This window comes from Misgurnus anguillicaudatus, chromosome 7 (genome assembly GCF_027580225.2).
Source record: "Misgurnus anguillicaudatus chromosome 7, ASM2758022v2, whole genome shotgun sequence".
In the NCBI taxonomy this organism is placed as follows: Eukaryota; Metazoa; Chordata; class Actinopteri; order Cypriniformes; family Cobitidae; genus Misgurnus; species Misgurnus anguillicaudatus.
Window position 1 is genome coordinate 15027457 of NC_073343.2, and position 17550 is coordinate 15045006.

The 17550-nt window shown below is 37.9% G+C and overlaps 1 protein-coding gene across 5 annotated transcripts in view; it reads left to right on the forward strand.

Moving 5' to 3' along the window:
• kif6 (kinesin family member 6) overlaps nucleotides 1-17550 on the forward strand; it is a 283602-nt gene that overhangs the window by 112670 nt on the left and 153382 nt on the right. For all 5 annotated transcript variants that reach the window (XR_012370505.1, XM_073869458.1, XM_073869455.1 and 2 more), the window contains one exon: nucleotides 13241-13391. Coding sequence is in view for 4 of the 5 variants with exons in the window: in XM_073869458.1 (XP_073725559.1) it covers nucleotides 13241-13391 (151 nt within the window). In the remaining variant the exon portion in view is untranslated. The remainder of the gene's footprint in view (nucleotides 1-13240; nucleotides 13392-17550) is intronic.

Sequence of the window (17550 nt, forward strand, 5' to 3'; positions counted from 1 at the left end):
TCATAGTACCATACCTATATTTTTAGATAGATCTTTTTTTACTAAATATTACTATTACTGTCTGTTTTTAAACTTATAAATTATTCACAAATTGAACAAAAATAATAAAATGGGTTTAGTTCTGATATTGTATACTTTTATAAAGAAATACATGGTGTAGGCCTATAATTAAATTTTTAGAATATATTAGGCTTTTGGTGTTTCCTTTTTGTACATTACATTAATCCCTTACTATAACGGACTATAGTGAGGGATTAAAGTAGTGTCCAAAAAGGAAACACTAAAAGCCTCATATATTCTAAAAATGTAATTATACACCATTTATTTCTTTATAAAAGTATACAAATATCAGAACTAAACCCTTATTGTAAAGTGTAACAGAAATATTTCATATCCATTAGGGGTGGTACGGTTCACAAAACCCTCGGTTCGGTTCGTATCACGGTTCTATTGTCACGGTTCTCGGTTCAGTACGGTTCTTGTTGTTATTTTTTCTTTTAATTTTTAATTTTTAACACTCCAGAATTGTATTTTCTTATTAATGTATTAATTGTCCATAATTTAGGATACAGTATTAAAAAAAGTTATATCATGTAATCATGGACAAACTGAATTTGACTTTAAGCACATTATTGGGACCATCCCTGAGGAAAGCCAGATGAGATTTTGACACAGCAAGAGGGAAGACATTGATGATTTCAACATGCTTTTCATTTATTTGGCAAAAAAGAGAATGTGTATTGCCATCTACATGAACTTTGTGTGCATTTTTAGCACACAAAGATAACTTGCATTTATCAAAATGCCAACTTCAGTGTAGCTCTTAGATTTATCACTGAGAGGCTGCTTAAATACTGCAGAGAGTATATGTGGACGAGAGAGAAACACGTTTACACCTGTATTATTTAAATCCGTCTCTTTTGTCCACTTTTGACTACTTCTGTCCTGATTACTTTAAGGGGCAGTTTATGAATCCTCCATCCTCCAACTGCGGGCAGACTTCCTTTTCTCTCCCTCTTGCCATTTCTACACGTAACATGACCAGCAGCACTCACTCTCCACAGCAGTCACCTCTTCTTTTGCGCTATTAACGAAAGGGAAACACGCTATCTGAGGTCACATACAGGGCATGACATTGCGCATGCCATGAACCGTTGAACCGTACAACGCACACGCAATTTTTTTCATGAACCGTGCCACCCCTAATATCCATTAATAATTTAGCATCTTTAATCTATTTTCATCATGTTAAAAAAGTTTGGTGTGGACATAATAAAAGAACAAAAATAACACTTTCTGTCTCCATCTCCAACCTTTTTACATAAACCACAAGGAAATCATCTCCAGCTATTTAAATGTTATTTAACAGTTATCCAGATCCATTAGTGTACTTACAATTGCTTGGCTAGTCAAAGCTGATCCCACTTGTTGTCTTAAAAATTATGCGCCAAGCGCATGGCCTAAAATGGTTGTTCCTATTCTCCTAATGAGTAATGGGTGTGTTTTGGGCATAACGTGCAATAAACCAATTAGAGTTTCAGCTCTCATCCCCTTTAAAAGCCATTTGCGCCATGCATTATCCCTATTTAGAAAGCGGAATTTGTAAACTGAAAAACTAAGCGGAGGAAGAAGACCACCAGTTTAAGAATAATGTTGAAAAGTTTTTTGTTTTTATTGAAATTTTTATTTTTTTAGATTAAAACCTTTAACTCATTCACCGCCAGCCTTTTTGAGAAAAGTTGCCCACCTGCATTTTTGTGATTTTAACAAAATTTTCACAAAATTCCTTGCAGGAAAAAATATTTTCTATAAATATATAAACATACAAATTATATCAAATTAAAGAACACACCCTCTGCTTTCAAACAAACAATAAATAAACAAACAAACAAACAAAATGGGGAAAAAACGTTTCATTATATATTTACTTTTTCTACTTAATTTACCACTGAAATATGGATATTTCTCTTCAAAAATACAACATTTTGAGCAAAAAGCTTAAAAAATTGCGTTTTTGTAAAGAAATTTATGTTAGAGATCAGACTCAGAATGACTATCAAACATAAACGCAGATAAAATAAATCATTAACTCTTTTTAACTTCCGTTTTTGATAAATTCGTTTTGGTGGATAAAAGCGGTATTACACTTTCACTTTGAAATTCGTCCAGAAAGGCACATTTATTAGTTAAATATGAACTCATAAATGACGAGATAACTCGTCAATGGCGGTGAATGAGTTAAAAGCCGTTTTCTTTCAGTCATAGCAGTAAAAATTTTAATTGCTAAAAATGTCCTACATGATCTTTGTAATCTCATAAAATAACTTGCAAATATTCAAGAAAAGGTTTTAACTCTAAAAATACTTTATTTGTAACCAACAGGAGATAAAGAATTTACAAACGTGCAGAGAGACGTTTCAGCACTTGGACAGCGCCATGTTTTTTTTTAAAGCCATTAGGCCTACTTAAAAAAAATTCTCATCTCACCATATCCACAGGTACAGAGTCATCATATACAATAAATATGTGGGTAGCATTTAAAAAACATTTGAAAATAGATGGATTTGTTTAAAGCAAAGCATTTATTTACTTACCAGGGTAGTAGAGATGCGCGGATGGGCTATTATTTCATCCGCAATCACATGACAAAACTCATCATCCGTCCGCCATCCATCCGCACCAACGTTTTTGACCAGTTTTCAAAACCGCACCCGCCCGCCATCCGCTGACTGGGCGATGCAAGGCGCTGCTGATGACAGCCACGAGACTAGAAAGCTCTCAGAATATCAGCAGTGGTCTCCGATCAGCGCACAGGGACAAAAATAAATACATAAATAGCCTAAATTAAACGCAAAAATTACATAGCCTGCACTGGTGTCATCCTGATTTACCACATTGTAAAACTTATTCCAGGCAACCCTTTTCTGACCTTCTAATTCCTTTGTTTTTAATTCTCATTTTCTGAGTTTGCCACGCCACGTACCTCCTTCGCCAGCGTTGATAAGAGCTGTGTCCCAATTCAAACAGTGCTTAGAAAAATGTGTCCTCATTTTTCCCCGCTGTTAATGATACAACGAATGGATCCTTAACAGCCGATGCTATCCCAAACAATTAAAACCTTTATTAAATAAAAGTGTGTATTTATTAAAACTTTTTCTTGTCACTGTTTTAGTATTATAAGTTTTGTTCTGTGTTAATATTATTCTGTTTATGTTGTGTATATTTCTAAGGTTGATTAATTTGATATACTGTTGAATAGTTTAATCTACATCAATGTGTCATAATTTCTAAAATAAATTAATATTTTTCTGATTACATATTTATTTTAATAAGTCAGATATGTCTCCGCTGTTTTTTGCTGACAGGCGCAGTGGGCGTTACTGGGGGCGCGTGCAACAAGTGACGCAAATAATGGGTCCTCAGAAGGCTAGACCGTCTCATTTCAGTTCTCTTCGCGAACTTCTGAGGCTGCCCCTTTGAAAGACAAAGTGCTCACCTTTTAAGGTCACATGCTTAGAAGGACACAGCTAATAACAACCAGTTGATCCGCCACCCGCCTGAATTTAATTAAAATATTATTTTTCCTCACGTCATACGCCCGATCCGCGGTTTATCCGCGGAGTCCGCGGCTGTAACCGCCAACCACGCATCTCTACAGGGTAGCTACAGATGAAGCAGCTCTTTACGCCTTCTAACGTCTCATAATCGGTCATCATTTATGTCCAAGAGACTCAATAATAATAATTTTAATCCTTTAAAGTGACACTTTGTAGTTTTTAACCTTCATAATATATTTTCAAGACCCTTGTGATGGTACATCGACTTAAAATATGTTGAATGACATGTCCACCATAGCCTGACGGGGTCCGTATCGCTTTTACTTGTACTTTTAAACTTGGGGTTTCGGGTAGTAACCTGAGCACAAAACAAAAAACTACAAAAATCTGCTTTACGGCATACGTCACTTTCTCCACTTCCTCAAATTCGGACGTGAGAGCGCAACTATTTATTTTCCTGATGTTTTTGTCATTGTCGAAGCAGCAACTAAGAAAAAGAAACCCAAGGTTTTGTTGGAGGATACCAGAAAGAGAAAAGGGCAGAGTGACAGAATAAAAATAAGGACGAGTATCAATTATATTGGGCCAGCGTTTGCTCGGTGGCGTGAACTAAAGAAGGAGGAGGGGTTTCTGACCGATGCTGACTTGGCCCTCATGCTTTTGTACTAGTAAGTAATGTTATAATGCTTTCATATATAAGTCCTGACGCCCGAACACAATTTTTTACGCGAATTTTACTGAAGGCTACTTGGAGAGGTTAGAGAGAGACTTATATCACGTGACATTGTGGAGCCGTGGTGGCATCATGGACCTACGACTCGGGTGATCCGGGTTTGATTCCCCATTAAGGCAGTATTTAAAAAAATATATAAACTTTAACCAAGCGATCACTGTTACAATTGGCTTGTAAACGTGAGCTACGCGATTTTTTGGCGTTTGATAAAAATAAAACCCATGAAATTATGACACATGACACGCTGGAAATTATGAGACTTTGTGACCTAAAGAGTTGTCTTCTTTTCCTTTGCAACAGTGCTGCGGCGCTTGTGGCCTCTATGGGCGCTAGACGTGAGAATACATGTCTAGCACCCCCTAGTGGCCAAAAAGTTACATGATGTAACGTTTTTGTGCTGCTGCGCAATCATGTATGTGTTAAGCAATCCCACGTTGTCATCCCGTATGCACATATTACTAATGCGCTCTTTACTCTAGCAAAAGACACTTGCGCTGCATTGTGCCGGTTGTATAATAGAGTCCAAAGTCTCTCATGAGGGGACGAATGTCCAGGGAGTTCAGAATTTCTGTGTGGGCATGCATCAGCGAAAGGTGTGTGAGTCTTTTTGGGTCATGGTAGGGGAGAGCGGGGTATGTTGTCACACTTTTCACACTGTCTAACATTTACTGAGCACCATACATCAAAATGGTATAAATCTCATACCAAATGAAAGAAGGAAGTCTTGGGCACATATGTTGTATTCATAACATCTTTATATCTTATCTCATTACAGAGTTGTAGACTGTTGAATAGTGACTGTGCACTTGTGACAATTTGCCCCATCGGAGGGTAAGTTGTCACACTAGGGCGGGTAAGTTGTCACACTAGATTATCTAAAAATAAGAACACAACTACTTAATTGTGAATATTGATTTTAATTTTTAAACTCAAACCAAACTGGAAATATAAACATCCGTGCCTGGAGAATCTGGAAAAACAATTATTTCAATCCAAATAATGCACATTTCAATTAAGTGGCAAGACCACTTTACTTTGAACTTTGGTTCAAATGTTCTATGGCTTTCACATAAAACCAGATAACTGAATGGAACGCTGCAGATAACTTGCTTAACTTAACATGTTTAACCTCTGAACAAAACAGATGCCCTGTATGACTAATAGGACTCATCTCCAGAATCACAATTCTGACACACATAAATTGCCTGGCCTGAGGTGCAAGCATCATGGGCCCAATTGTTGCATTTTACACATTTTACCCAGGTCTCCTTTGGACGACTCTTTGAAAATGGCTCTACACAGACGAGGCAGAAGCACTCTTCATCATCTGATGATGACTCTTGCATGATTTTTCTTCTTTTAGCTGCCTTGTTTTTCATAGGTCCAGATTTCTGCTTCCCTTTCTTTTGAAACAGCTTTTTGCTAGATTGAGGCTTATTCTTTTCTATATCATGTTTTCTGAGCATGTTCGATGTGTTTGTTTGTACAGGGGCAAGTTGTCAGATGTGACGACTTGCCCCAAAGTCATTGAGACAACTTGCCCCATACTTACTTGTGTGCTAATGTTGTCTAAATCTCAAGTTTAGCTCATCATATCACTTTAGCTAAAGTATCAAAAGACACTTTACGGTCTCCTCTATTTTGTGCAAAATAATCATTTTAAACATTCACACCTAACAAAGTTGTATTGCATAAAATGTAAAGTGATTTTTTTTTACTTTTTAAGCAGAAAAATAAGAAAATTGTGCTAACCTCAGATTACAGTGATCTTGACCACATGTGAACAGGAAGTTCACTATAGAAGAAGAAGTCACATAAAGTGGCTATTTGATTTTTGAGATAAAGCCTCTAGTGTTGGAGTTATTAACAGTGTGACAACTTACCCGTGTGACAACTTACCCCGCTCTCCCCTACTGTGTACGTACCCATGTCTTCAAAAGACGCAAGGCGGAGAAAGTGCGCTCGGATGAGGCCACAGAGATGGGTAGGCACAGACAGTAATGAAATTAAAATCCAAAATACACACAATAACCTACGTGTGTCAAAAATAATTTACTAAAATATTCATAAGTAATATATAAATTGTGCAAAATATTTTTACTTTAAAAAATCTCCCTCTCACCAATAGGGGGTGCTGCAGCACCCGCAACACCCCCAATTCCCGCGGTCATGAAATATGTAATTATCAAAGAACAATTTAACATATTATGGCAACACATCCTTTGGCACCTTTAATCTTAGGTTTCATATTTATTAGGGTTACACATGTCAGAAACAACAAATAGCCTATAGATTAGGCCTATTTTATTTGTATTTTATATTTTACTTTGTTGGGATGTCAGTGAAAATTCTGACTGGGCAAAACATATAATGTACAGTACCTCAAGAGCAACAACTGAAATGATTTATATAACTTTATCAGTCAAATAAAATATTAGCAGAAAAGATAATTTAATATATTAATTAATAAATATTTAAAAAATTACTTGGAGTAAATTTAGGATTAAAAATTTACCTTGCAAGTTAACACTTGAGTCTCAAAATTAATCAGTGTCATCCTACTCCTCAAAGCAATCCTCTATAAAATCAGTTATTTCAAAATTGATGGCATTTCCACTGAAATTGAATAATTCAAGTAATCAGCTGTTTTTAAATTCTCATGTTAAATACACGCTTTATAGATGCTGACATGTCATATTCAGATTCAAAATTTATCAAGCACCAGCATCTAAAATCTGTGTTTTATGTAGCAGTTTTAAAATGTAATTAAATCAGGGTGGCTATCTTTTTGGAAGTTGAGCTACAAAACAGATAAGCGGTTCCTAAAACTACAGTGATGACACAAAAAACATCTGCACAGAACTATGAACCCATGTCATGCCTTGCCTGGCAGTGACCTGATTGTCGCTAGTGCGATTAGATATTATGGTCAGTCTTCACTGTCTAGTGATAGAAAAGAGGTTCCTAAACCAAATGATAGAAAATCATCAGGGGTCTCATTTATAAAGTGTGCTTATGCACAAAACGGGACTGAAAGCATGCGTACACCAGTTCCCACGGAAAGGTTGTGATCTACAAAAAAAATGGGAGATTGGGCTTGCAGGGTGGGATCTGAGTGTTATGGGCGTGCAGTCTTTAACAGTTTTATTTTAGGTCAAATGCACGTCCATTAACCCTTGTATATTCTGCGTTGTGTTCTTGTTGCGATGAATGAAGAAAAGACCCGAACCACAACCGACTGCTGGTTACTCTTTTAATGAAGACGGAACAGTGAATTTGTCTGTACAACAAAAAAATACACGAGGCTCTGTCAAATGCAGTCTCCTTTACATAGCACACAGATCTCAAGCTCCTCCTCTCAGCCTGCCTGGCGCAAACTGCATATACATACACAACTGATAAAACTTAGTATTATCAGCAAAAATACTTTTAAATAAAAATGTGAAAATGAACTAAATCAATTATAAAATGCTCAATGTAGAGATTAATTATAATGAACATTATACACATAGCTGTACAAATTAACAAAAAAATACATGAGGCTCTTGCAGTCTCATGCAGTCTCCTCCACATAGCACACAGATCTCAAGCTCCTGTTAGCAGATAAACATACAGAAAACCCTGTAGACTAGCATGTGGAAACAGGTCTATTTTAAAGCTTGCAAAAAGTCAGTTTACAAGGTTTATAATCAATTGACATATTAACTGCATGTTCACAACCTCAAAACTAACATTTATACAGGCATAAAACAAAGTTTGCATAAAAACGAAAATAAGTGTTTAAAACTGACGAGTAAAATAATACATTACCTCCTTAAATGACAGCACAAAGCCTGCAACCTCTTAAAGTGACAGTACAGGTATTAACACCATGGTGTGAATACAACATACAGGTGTAAATATTGACAATAAAACACATTTTAAACATAAAGAAAACAATGTTCATCAGGATTTGGTGACATTTCAGCCGTAAAAGTAATTTCAACCCGGTTAAATGAGGATGATTCATGTACGCACCCTTGCAGGTGATCTGTGATTTATAAAGGGAACATTACTTTGTTTTATAAGTCTTAATATTTTTTGGCGTATGGCATTTTTGGCTTTTGTGCGTACATAGTCTTTTAGTAAGGACCCTATGCACAGTTTTATAAATGAGATCTAAGGTGTCTGTGTCTAAAATGAACCCACAGATGATTAAAATAAATGTTTTAGCATGCAAAGTTCAGGTATTTTTGCACAAAATAATAAAACGGTGTCAATAAAATTATAAATTATTAAGATTAAAACCAGTTAGAGGACAAAGATCATGGGCGATCCCAGCGAATGTAGCTGATCATTCATCATCATCATTGGTCGGGACCCCTGGTATGGAGCTCGACAATATGCCTCCACAATTTTCTATTCTTGGCGATGCTGATGATTACTTTTGTTTCCTCTTCCCTTTCGACTTGGGTGAGTGAATGACTGCTCTTCGCTGGGGGGAGAGCCATTTGATTCCGGGCTTTTTGACATTTGTTATATTGGTCAATATAGCTCCGAATTTTGTGTCTGAAAGTTAAGCGTGGTGCTCCTCGCTTGTTCTTATCATTGACTTCTGAGTGAAAGATGGCATAGATGTGGGCTAGTTCACTCTCTTCCATACGAAGACAGTGGCCCACAAACTCTAGTTGTCGCTTGCGGATGGTCACGCTGACTGGACATTGTTTGGTCAGTCTGTAGAGTTCCTTGTTTGTCATATGGGCGTCTGCTTGTCTAATTCCCAGCATGGTTCGATAGCACTTTCTCGCAAACACATCCAGGTCTTCCTCTAGTGCTTTCGTTAGAACCCACGTCTCACAGCCATAAAGTAATACAGATAGACAAGTTGCATTGAAGAGCCGAGTCCTGAATTCCATCATTGGCTTGGATGGTGGAGCAGTGAGCAGCTTCTTTAACTTGGTAAAGGCCACCCATGCAAGAGAGATACGATTTTTGACATCTTTCTCCGTCGATATGATGTAGGATCCAAGATATTTGAATTCGTTGACGATTTGAACATCCTTTCCATTTATTAGTAGATGTGGTTCGTTCTCACTAGAAGCATTTATTTTCACTTGGACAGTCTTCTCCTCATTTAATTCTAGTCCAACTGTGCCAGCTTTTTGTTGTAGTTGGGTTAGCTGTTGTTGTGCCCTAGCGAAATCATTTTCCAGGAGTGAAATATCGTCGGCAAATGCTAAATCGTTAAGCTTGTGTTCTACTCTAGATTCTTTGGCTATTGCTGTACTGCGTTGTGGTCTCGTATTACTCCTGGGCAGAGGACCTTTATGTGTAAGGTATCCGAAGTTTCCAGCAGATAGCCTGGAGATGTAATCTATTACTATGATGAATAGGAACGGAGCTAGAACGTCACCTTGTAATACTCCAGTTGTGACAACGAAAGGCTCTGAAAGCTGGCCCTCCAAGTACACCTGGCTCGTAGATCCATCATACAAGACTTGGATAGCATCAACGATCTTTTGTGGGATGCCCTAGTGTCTCAAAATTGCGAACATCATAGGTCTATTTATCGAGTCAAAAGCCTTCTTAAAATCGACGAACGTGATGTACAACGGTAGTAGTTGTGCTCTTGCTCCTTCGATGACTCTTCGCAGGATGTGAATCTGCTGTGTGCAGCTACGTCCGCTCCTGAAGCCCGCCTGGTTGTTTCTGAGCAGCTTGTCGATAGGATTCTGGATGCGGTTGAGGAGAATGCGATTGTATGTTTTTGCTGCGATGGATGTCAAGCTGATTCCTCTGAAGTTGTTCATTAGCTGTAAGTTGCCCTTCTTGGGCAGTGGGATGATTAAGCTCGACGTCCATTGTTTTGGTGCGCAGCAATGCTTAAAAACGAGTTCGCAGAGTTTGTGCAATTCATGTACTATGAATTCTCCACCATCTTTGAGGACTTCTGCAGTCATTGCATAATCGGATCCTGGCGACTTATTCCGCTTAAGCTGTTTTATCGCTCTCACCACTTCCTCTCGTGTTGGACTCATTGTTGAAATAGCGATATCTGGGCTTGGTTTTGGAAAGTTGACCGTTTCCACCTTCGCGCTCTTGTTGTTGAGGAGTTTGCAGAAGTACTTGCCCCAATCGCTAATGAGCTCAGTCTTTGAGTTTGGTTGAGAGCCATCAAGCATTCAACTTTGCTCGCTGCAGCATTTTGCGGCTTCTGTGAGATTTTGTTGATTAGAGTCCACATTGTGCAATTCTCGTGTTTTTTATTTGCCAGTTCGAGAGCTTCTAGTTGAGTGTTGAAAAATGCCTCTTCGTCAATTTCGAAAGCTTTATTGACACTCGACTGCTTGTTTCTCCACTGATCTCTCTTTTCTTTTGTTTGATTTCGCTTGAAATCGTCTTTCGCCACTTCTTCTTCTGTGATGAGCTGCAACGTTGAGCTGCTGACCCAGCTCGGGTGTTTTGACTTCGGCCTTTTGCCCAGGACCCTTTCACTCGCTGCTACCAGCGCAGTGTTGAGTGTGTCAGCTTTTTGCTGTATTAGGTCCTGGGCATTTTCAGGTTGACTCAACTCGTCAAGAAGAGTGGTGAAATGATTACGAAGTTCCAGGTCGAAAGTCGCTTGGATGTTTGCGTCTTTCAGTTTATCATTCTGAAAGGTGCACCTGGCGATGGGTGAGCTTCTGGCTGTTCTCAGTGCCAGTTTGAATTTGGCGCTCACCATCTTATGGTCTGACCCAATGGCGCAGGTGTTGTAAGCGCGACAGTTTTTGACTGACTTCCACCACTTGGTGTTGAAGACAATGTGGTCGAGTTGAGCGAAGTCTCCTTTTGGGCTCCTATATGTGCGCAGTCTCGTTGGTCGATTTTGGAACCAAGAGTTCGCTGGGCGCAGACTTAGGAACTCGCACATGCTGATTAGTCTTTGACCATTGTCGTTCGAAATTGCGTGGTAGCTGAAGTTGCCTACCACTCTAGGATTGGTGTCGTGTCTGTCCTTACCAATTCTTGCATTTAAGTCACCAGCAAGAATGGTGACCGTGTGTGGCGGAATTGACTTTATCAGTTCTTCAAGATCATCATAGAATATGTCTTTTACTGAAGAATCTGATGTCTCTGTCGGGGCATATGCGGACACAAAGCACATTTTAGGATTGCCTTCTAAATGCATGGCAATTATACGCTCTGATTTAGAGGTGACAGAGATGATCGACTGAGCAATTCTATTGTTGTATAACAAGGCTGATCCATGGCTTTCCAATGAATCTGTATGAGCCATCGTCCAGCTGCTGTACTTCTTATAACCCACTAAGTCGGGTGTTCGGAGTCGGTGCTCTTGAAGTGCTACGAGGTCGATGTGATGTTTCTCGCAGCCGGCTATGATTCGATCAACTTTGTGCGTGATGATCACCCCTGTTTCGCTACAGATGGTGTCGTTTAAGGTTCTAACGTTATAGGTAGCAACACTGAACTGCTTGATGTTGCCACTCTTCGCTGACTTGATGTAACCAATGGTGGGCAAAGTGGCCAACCTACCACCGCAGTCCTTCTCGACTGGGTGACGACCGTGCCAGCATCTTTTGAATTGTGTTGTGGTTTTTTCATATTGTATTCTTTACTAGGTTACTCCATAAAGGGTCGTTGGTCCTCAAGCGTGGAGCACAGTAGATTTACCCTTTCAAGGCCTCTCCCTTTACTTGCCTATGTCTTGTCCCCACCAGCCTTTCCAGAGTAGAACTTTGTACTTGCCACAGTGGGATTAAAGTAACACTGCTGCTGCCCAGGTACTTCAATAGTTACACTAGGTTGGTCTCCATAACCATATTGATCTGTGATCCTCTGGTATGTTACTCCAACTAGACCTTATTGGATCAGTTTAATGTCATGACCAGGACATAATCATTATTGTTTACTTATTTAATGTAAAAGATTTAACAAATCATTAGAAATCACAACAAATCACAATACATCATTAGAAAGGTCTACGGCTCCAGCATTTGTATTTGACATTTAGTTCATTTAGAAAATCTTATAGTGACAGTAATGCTTTGATTTGTGTCACAAGTTATGAAAAGGAAAATCGGAGTTCATACCTGTAAAATAAAATATGTCCCTCAGTAGCATTCATTGAGAAAAATTGAATGCCTGGTCGTCATGAAAGCACTTCACAAAACAATTTCCCTCGAGGCTTTTGGTTCAAATGCATGCATGTTTGGAGAAATATTGATTGATTTTATATGTTTACCTCAAATTTCAAAATTTTTAGTCCAAACACAGCAATATTAGCCACTGGTGTTGTTTTACTGACATTTTCAATAGTCTGTTCATTCATAAGTGAAGCCTGAGATGTGAGTAAATAAATGTTAACATTTCTGAGATTTTTCTAAAAAAAATACCTAATGACATAGTTTTAAAGTACCTTTCATACAATTCAGAGTTTTAAAGATATCATAAGGTCAGACCTGTAGCTTTAGCTACAGTGCATTTCGAGATTGCTTTAGGGACTATTTCTATTATTTTTGATAAAGATGTATCAAATATATTTTGTGAAGTTATTAGAAATTTATTTTTTAAAGTTTCATAACTAGTGTTTTTATTAACACAAAAAAGAATTTAGTCTTTACAATAAACCTTCAGGTGTCTGCTTTGAAATGAAACCAAACCTATGCTTTTAGTGCAAAGGCTTCATGAAATGGATCTAATTTTGTTTGGGTATGACTTTTTGGAGGTTTTCAAAAGAGGGGGTTGACTTTTAACTGGTTAAGATTATAGTATTGTATCTTGAAGGCTTAGTTTATAATCTGTTATTCAGAGCAATAAACACAAATCTTTGTAATTTTATGGTCATCATGACTAAATATCATAATTCGATTACGTGACTTTAGCCGTGTTTTCAGTCGGGGTCACATATACGTATAAATATGTATCAAAACATCTTACCACCATGGTTAAATGTTTCTTTTCTCTCTAGGCAAGATTGCAAGATAGACCAGTTGCTCACAATTGGGCAGGAGATGGCAGCAGTACTCCTTTAATGGACGTGTCGGACGGAGACAACTGTAAAACACATGCAGAATGCGAAAAACTGAAAGACATGTTGATCCAACGTGATAATGAGATCAGTATCCTTTACCCAACTTTCAGCATTATTGTGTCGTCATATACTTTACATCTAGGACAAGTGGCCAATACACGTCTCACGTCTCAAGCCTGGTTCATTTGAGTTAACGAAGCATCACATTAGCAAGTCATAAACATACTTCAACAATTTATGATTAACTAAAAATAGTAGTCAACTTTATAACGTTAATTGTTAATATTCTGAAATTAGACAGTCTTTATGATGCGCAGCTTAGAAATGTGACCTCCTGAGGCTCCAGCCTTCAGGATGAGAAACGGCCTCTGTGTCACCGCCATAAGTTCCTCATTAGAAAGAGTTTTTATCACAAGGGGAACATTGTAACATGTCTGTGTTTCTCTCTGATGCCTTAAAATGTTGATCAATTAGTCTTTTAAAGGTTTAGTGTTTTAAAAGTTTTAAGGTTGACCAGTTTAATAGTACAACAAGCACAGGTGCTATTTAACAGCCAACAAATTTTAAATTACTCTAAATTTTTAGGGGTCTAAAATAAGGAAAAGAGACTTTTAAGACACGTTATTATAACTGAATGCACATTTATTTTAAGTTAAGTGCATAATGTTTTTGTAAAAAAGAAAGAATTGGGTAAGAGAATCGGGATCTCAATTCCCATGGAGAAAAATCGTGATTTAAATTTTAGCATGAATCGTGCAGCCCTAGATGCCATGGCGGTTCAGTGCATTGCTTATAGTTTTCTTTGAAACAACAGTGCCTGCTGATGCAAGGTCTTCCTGAAGTTCTGCCTGAGTGGTAGCACCTTATTGTGGCCGGTTTATGGTGAAGTGATGCTCTTTCCATTTCCGGATAATGGCCCCCACAGTGCTCACAGGAACATTCAGCATTCTGGAAATGCACCTATAACCATTCCCACCAAAATAGTGATGGTAGTTTTCGAAGCACTGCTTCATGAGCCTTCGAAACATTTACGAATCTTTTGTTTGAATCAGTGGTTCGGAGCGTGTTTCAAACTGGCCAAAGTCACGTGATTTTAGCAAACGAGGCTTCATTACATCATAACTGTTTCGAAACGTTTCGAAAAACCGATGGTTCACCACTAGAGGGAGTTGATCACATGACGAGTGTCTAACATGTTTCGGTGAACTCGGGTCAGTTTTATTATGCAAGTTCATCAAAACATTTATCCTTCGGACTAATAACACTACCATTTTGTCTACTTTTTGTTTATAGACAGATTTAATGACAAAAATGTACATAATTAAAAGGTTAGTTAGTTTTAATGATTTTTTTTGCTCTAAATAAAACTAAAAAACACATAATACACTTTAAATTATGTCATAATTAAGTTAAATAATTTTTTAAAACACATTTTAATCAAAATCTTGCTATTATTTTGTAAAAAAAAGTGTAAAATGTTTGGACATATCTGCTTTTACACTATTTTGACCAGCAGGGGTCGTCAGCGTGTGTGGTGTTTCGAACTGCTTCGAAAAGCTGAATCAATTTTCGAAGCAATTAGTTCAATTGATTCGAAGCTTCGAAAAGCTTCGTTTCTCCCATCACTACACCAAAATGCTTTTCAACGATAAGATTACGAAGATCTTGAGAGAGTTCTTTGCTTTTACCCATCATGAAGTCTTTCCTGTGTGCCTCCTGGGTAATGAGAAGCCTTTATAGGCCATAATTTAGGACTAAAGCAGCTGATATCAATTAGTACTGATAGGGGGCAGGGTTTCTCTCTCAATACTGACAGTTTTCAGGTGATCTCCTGGCTTTCTATGCCATTTTGCACCTTGTTCTCTTCATGTGTTCAATACTTATTCCGTGTGTCATTTCACTTTATTTATTATGACTCAACTTGTATACTTAAAATTATCTGATTTCTTTGTATGAATTCAACACTTGGCTTAATGGCTACATCTGGCGGAAATTTTGCCTCAATAGCCACCCAGAAATCTCCCCACTGATAAAAATGCTGATGTGTCAAATACTTATTTTCCCTGCTGTATGTCTTAAATTGTGCTTCAAAATTTATTTAATGATGAGATGGTTATAGGGCTGGGTATTGGCAAGGGCCTCTCGGTACGATACGTATCACTATACATGGTTCATGATATGATACATATCACGATGCAATACGGTGCGTTGCATGTTGCGATACATTGCAATACTTTTTCTTTTATTATCAAAAATTTTAAAAAATAGAGCTGAACACCTGCAGCTCTTTGAAAGCTACAGGTATTTTTAAAATTTCTGCCATTTTCTTACTCCCTCTAACTTCTGAGACATTGGCCGAATGGCCATATATGGCAGACAACTGGACAGTGACAACTACAGCAGCGGCAGATGAGGTCGTTGGATGCACACAGAGGGATTAGATAGTTTTTAAAATATTGATAGTAGATATCACGATAGTTAGCTGTATCAATGTTTTTGCACAGCCCTAGATGGTTACATAGTTTTTAACATTGTATTTAACATTCAAGGGTGAAACATATTTACAGAAGGTATTTGCAGAAGACTACATGGGCACTGACTATGAGAGTAAAAACAGTTGCCATGAAATTTAAAGGAAAAACTGTAATTTGTTTTGGAATATTGTGTTACTTTTTACAAATGACTTATCTGTGAGCTTCATTATTTTTTTAAAAATAAGTAGAGTAAGTAAGGGATGTAAGAGCCATCTCCCTGATGCCGGTCTAGACTTTATACTACTCCTGTACTCGACGCACTCTTCCTCAGAATCCTCAGTAGGAGGGCCGAGCAAGTCATAACATTATGCAATACTTATCTTTTACTTTTAATTCTGTGTTTGGTAATTAATAGCCCGATATGGGGTTTTATTAGTCTTGTTTTAGAGTTATGGCCTCATTTAGTAAAAAAAAAGGAGAAGAAAAAGACATGTGGTCAATATCTATGTCAAGTATTTTTAGAAGAGATGGATTTTTAATTGTTTTTTTTTAATATTTTAAGAGATGTGGCAGACCGGATTGTAATAGGAAGGTCATTCAACCAGCAAGGAGAAGTGAAGGAAAATTAACTTTTGTGAAGGTAACACAAGCCGCCGGTCATTTGCTGAACGTAAGGTTCTGGATGGTGTGTAGGAATGTATGAAGGTGTGAAAGTATGCTGGTGCAATCCCAGTGAAAGTTTTGTAAGTGAGTAGTAGTGACTTGCACCTGATACGCACTTCAATTGGTAGCCAGTGAAGAGAGATGAAGAGCGGCTTTACATGAGCCCTTAGGGCTCCTGGAAGATGAGTTGAGCTGCTGCGTTCTGAACTAATTGGAGTTGTTTAATAGACCATACAGGAAGGCCAGCAAGAAAAGCATTGCAGTAATCCAGCCTGGAGATTACAAGGGCCTGAATCAAAAGTTGTGCTGCATGCTCTGTGAGATATGGCCGTATCTTTCTAATATTGTATACAGCAAAACGGCACATTACTTTGCAATGTTATAAGAGAAAGACAGTTCATCATCAAAGACTACACCAAGGTTTCTTGCCATTTTGGAAGGAGAAATGGTTGTGTTGCCAAGTTTAATGGATAGCTCGTGCTGTAGTGTGCGTTGTACTGGAAAAATAAGCAACTCTGTCTTAACCAGGTTAAGCTGGAGGTGGTGTTTCTTCATTCAAGCTTAGATGTCTTCTAAGCCGGCTGTGCTGGAGTAGTTTTCTCTCCCTCCAGTAGGAGGCGTTGTAGTTGTTACAAGTGTTGTGTTTAACCTTTACTAGCATGAGAGTTAGAAAAACAGCACATGTTGAAATATGGCTGATAGCAAACTCCACTTCTGATGTGATCTGCATTCATCCTTCTTTGTCATCTTACAGAAAGCATTGCTTGTGAGTATTTTATGTTTAATATGAGCCTTGAAGACAATATTTGTGAACATTTATGTTAAACAAGATTATATTTGATAGTTTTTAGTTTTGATGAATGTTAGCCAGGATTTGCATAGATACATGTGAACATACAATTAGAATACAGTCTATGTGCTGTTTATTTGTTTCTTTTTGTAGTTTCACTCTGTCAGTAATTGAAGGTTACATGAATAAAAGGACATCACACCTGTCAATTGTTGAGGAGTTTATCTATCTGCATAGCTGTGTCTGAGTCTAACAGTGAGGGCAGAATAGTGAAAAAGCAACCTATCTACGCGACAACCAGTGGATGTTACATCAGCCTC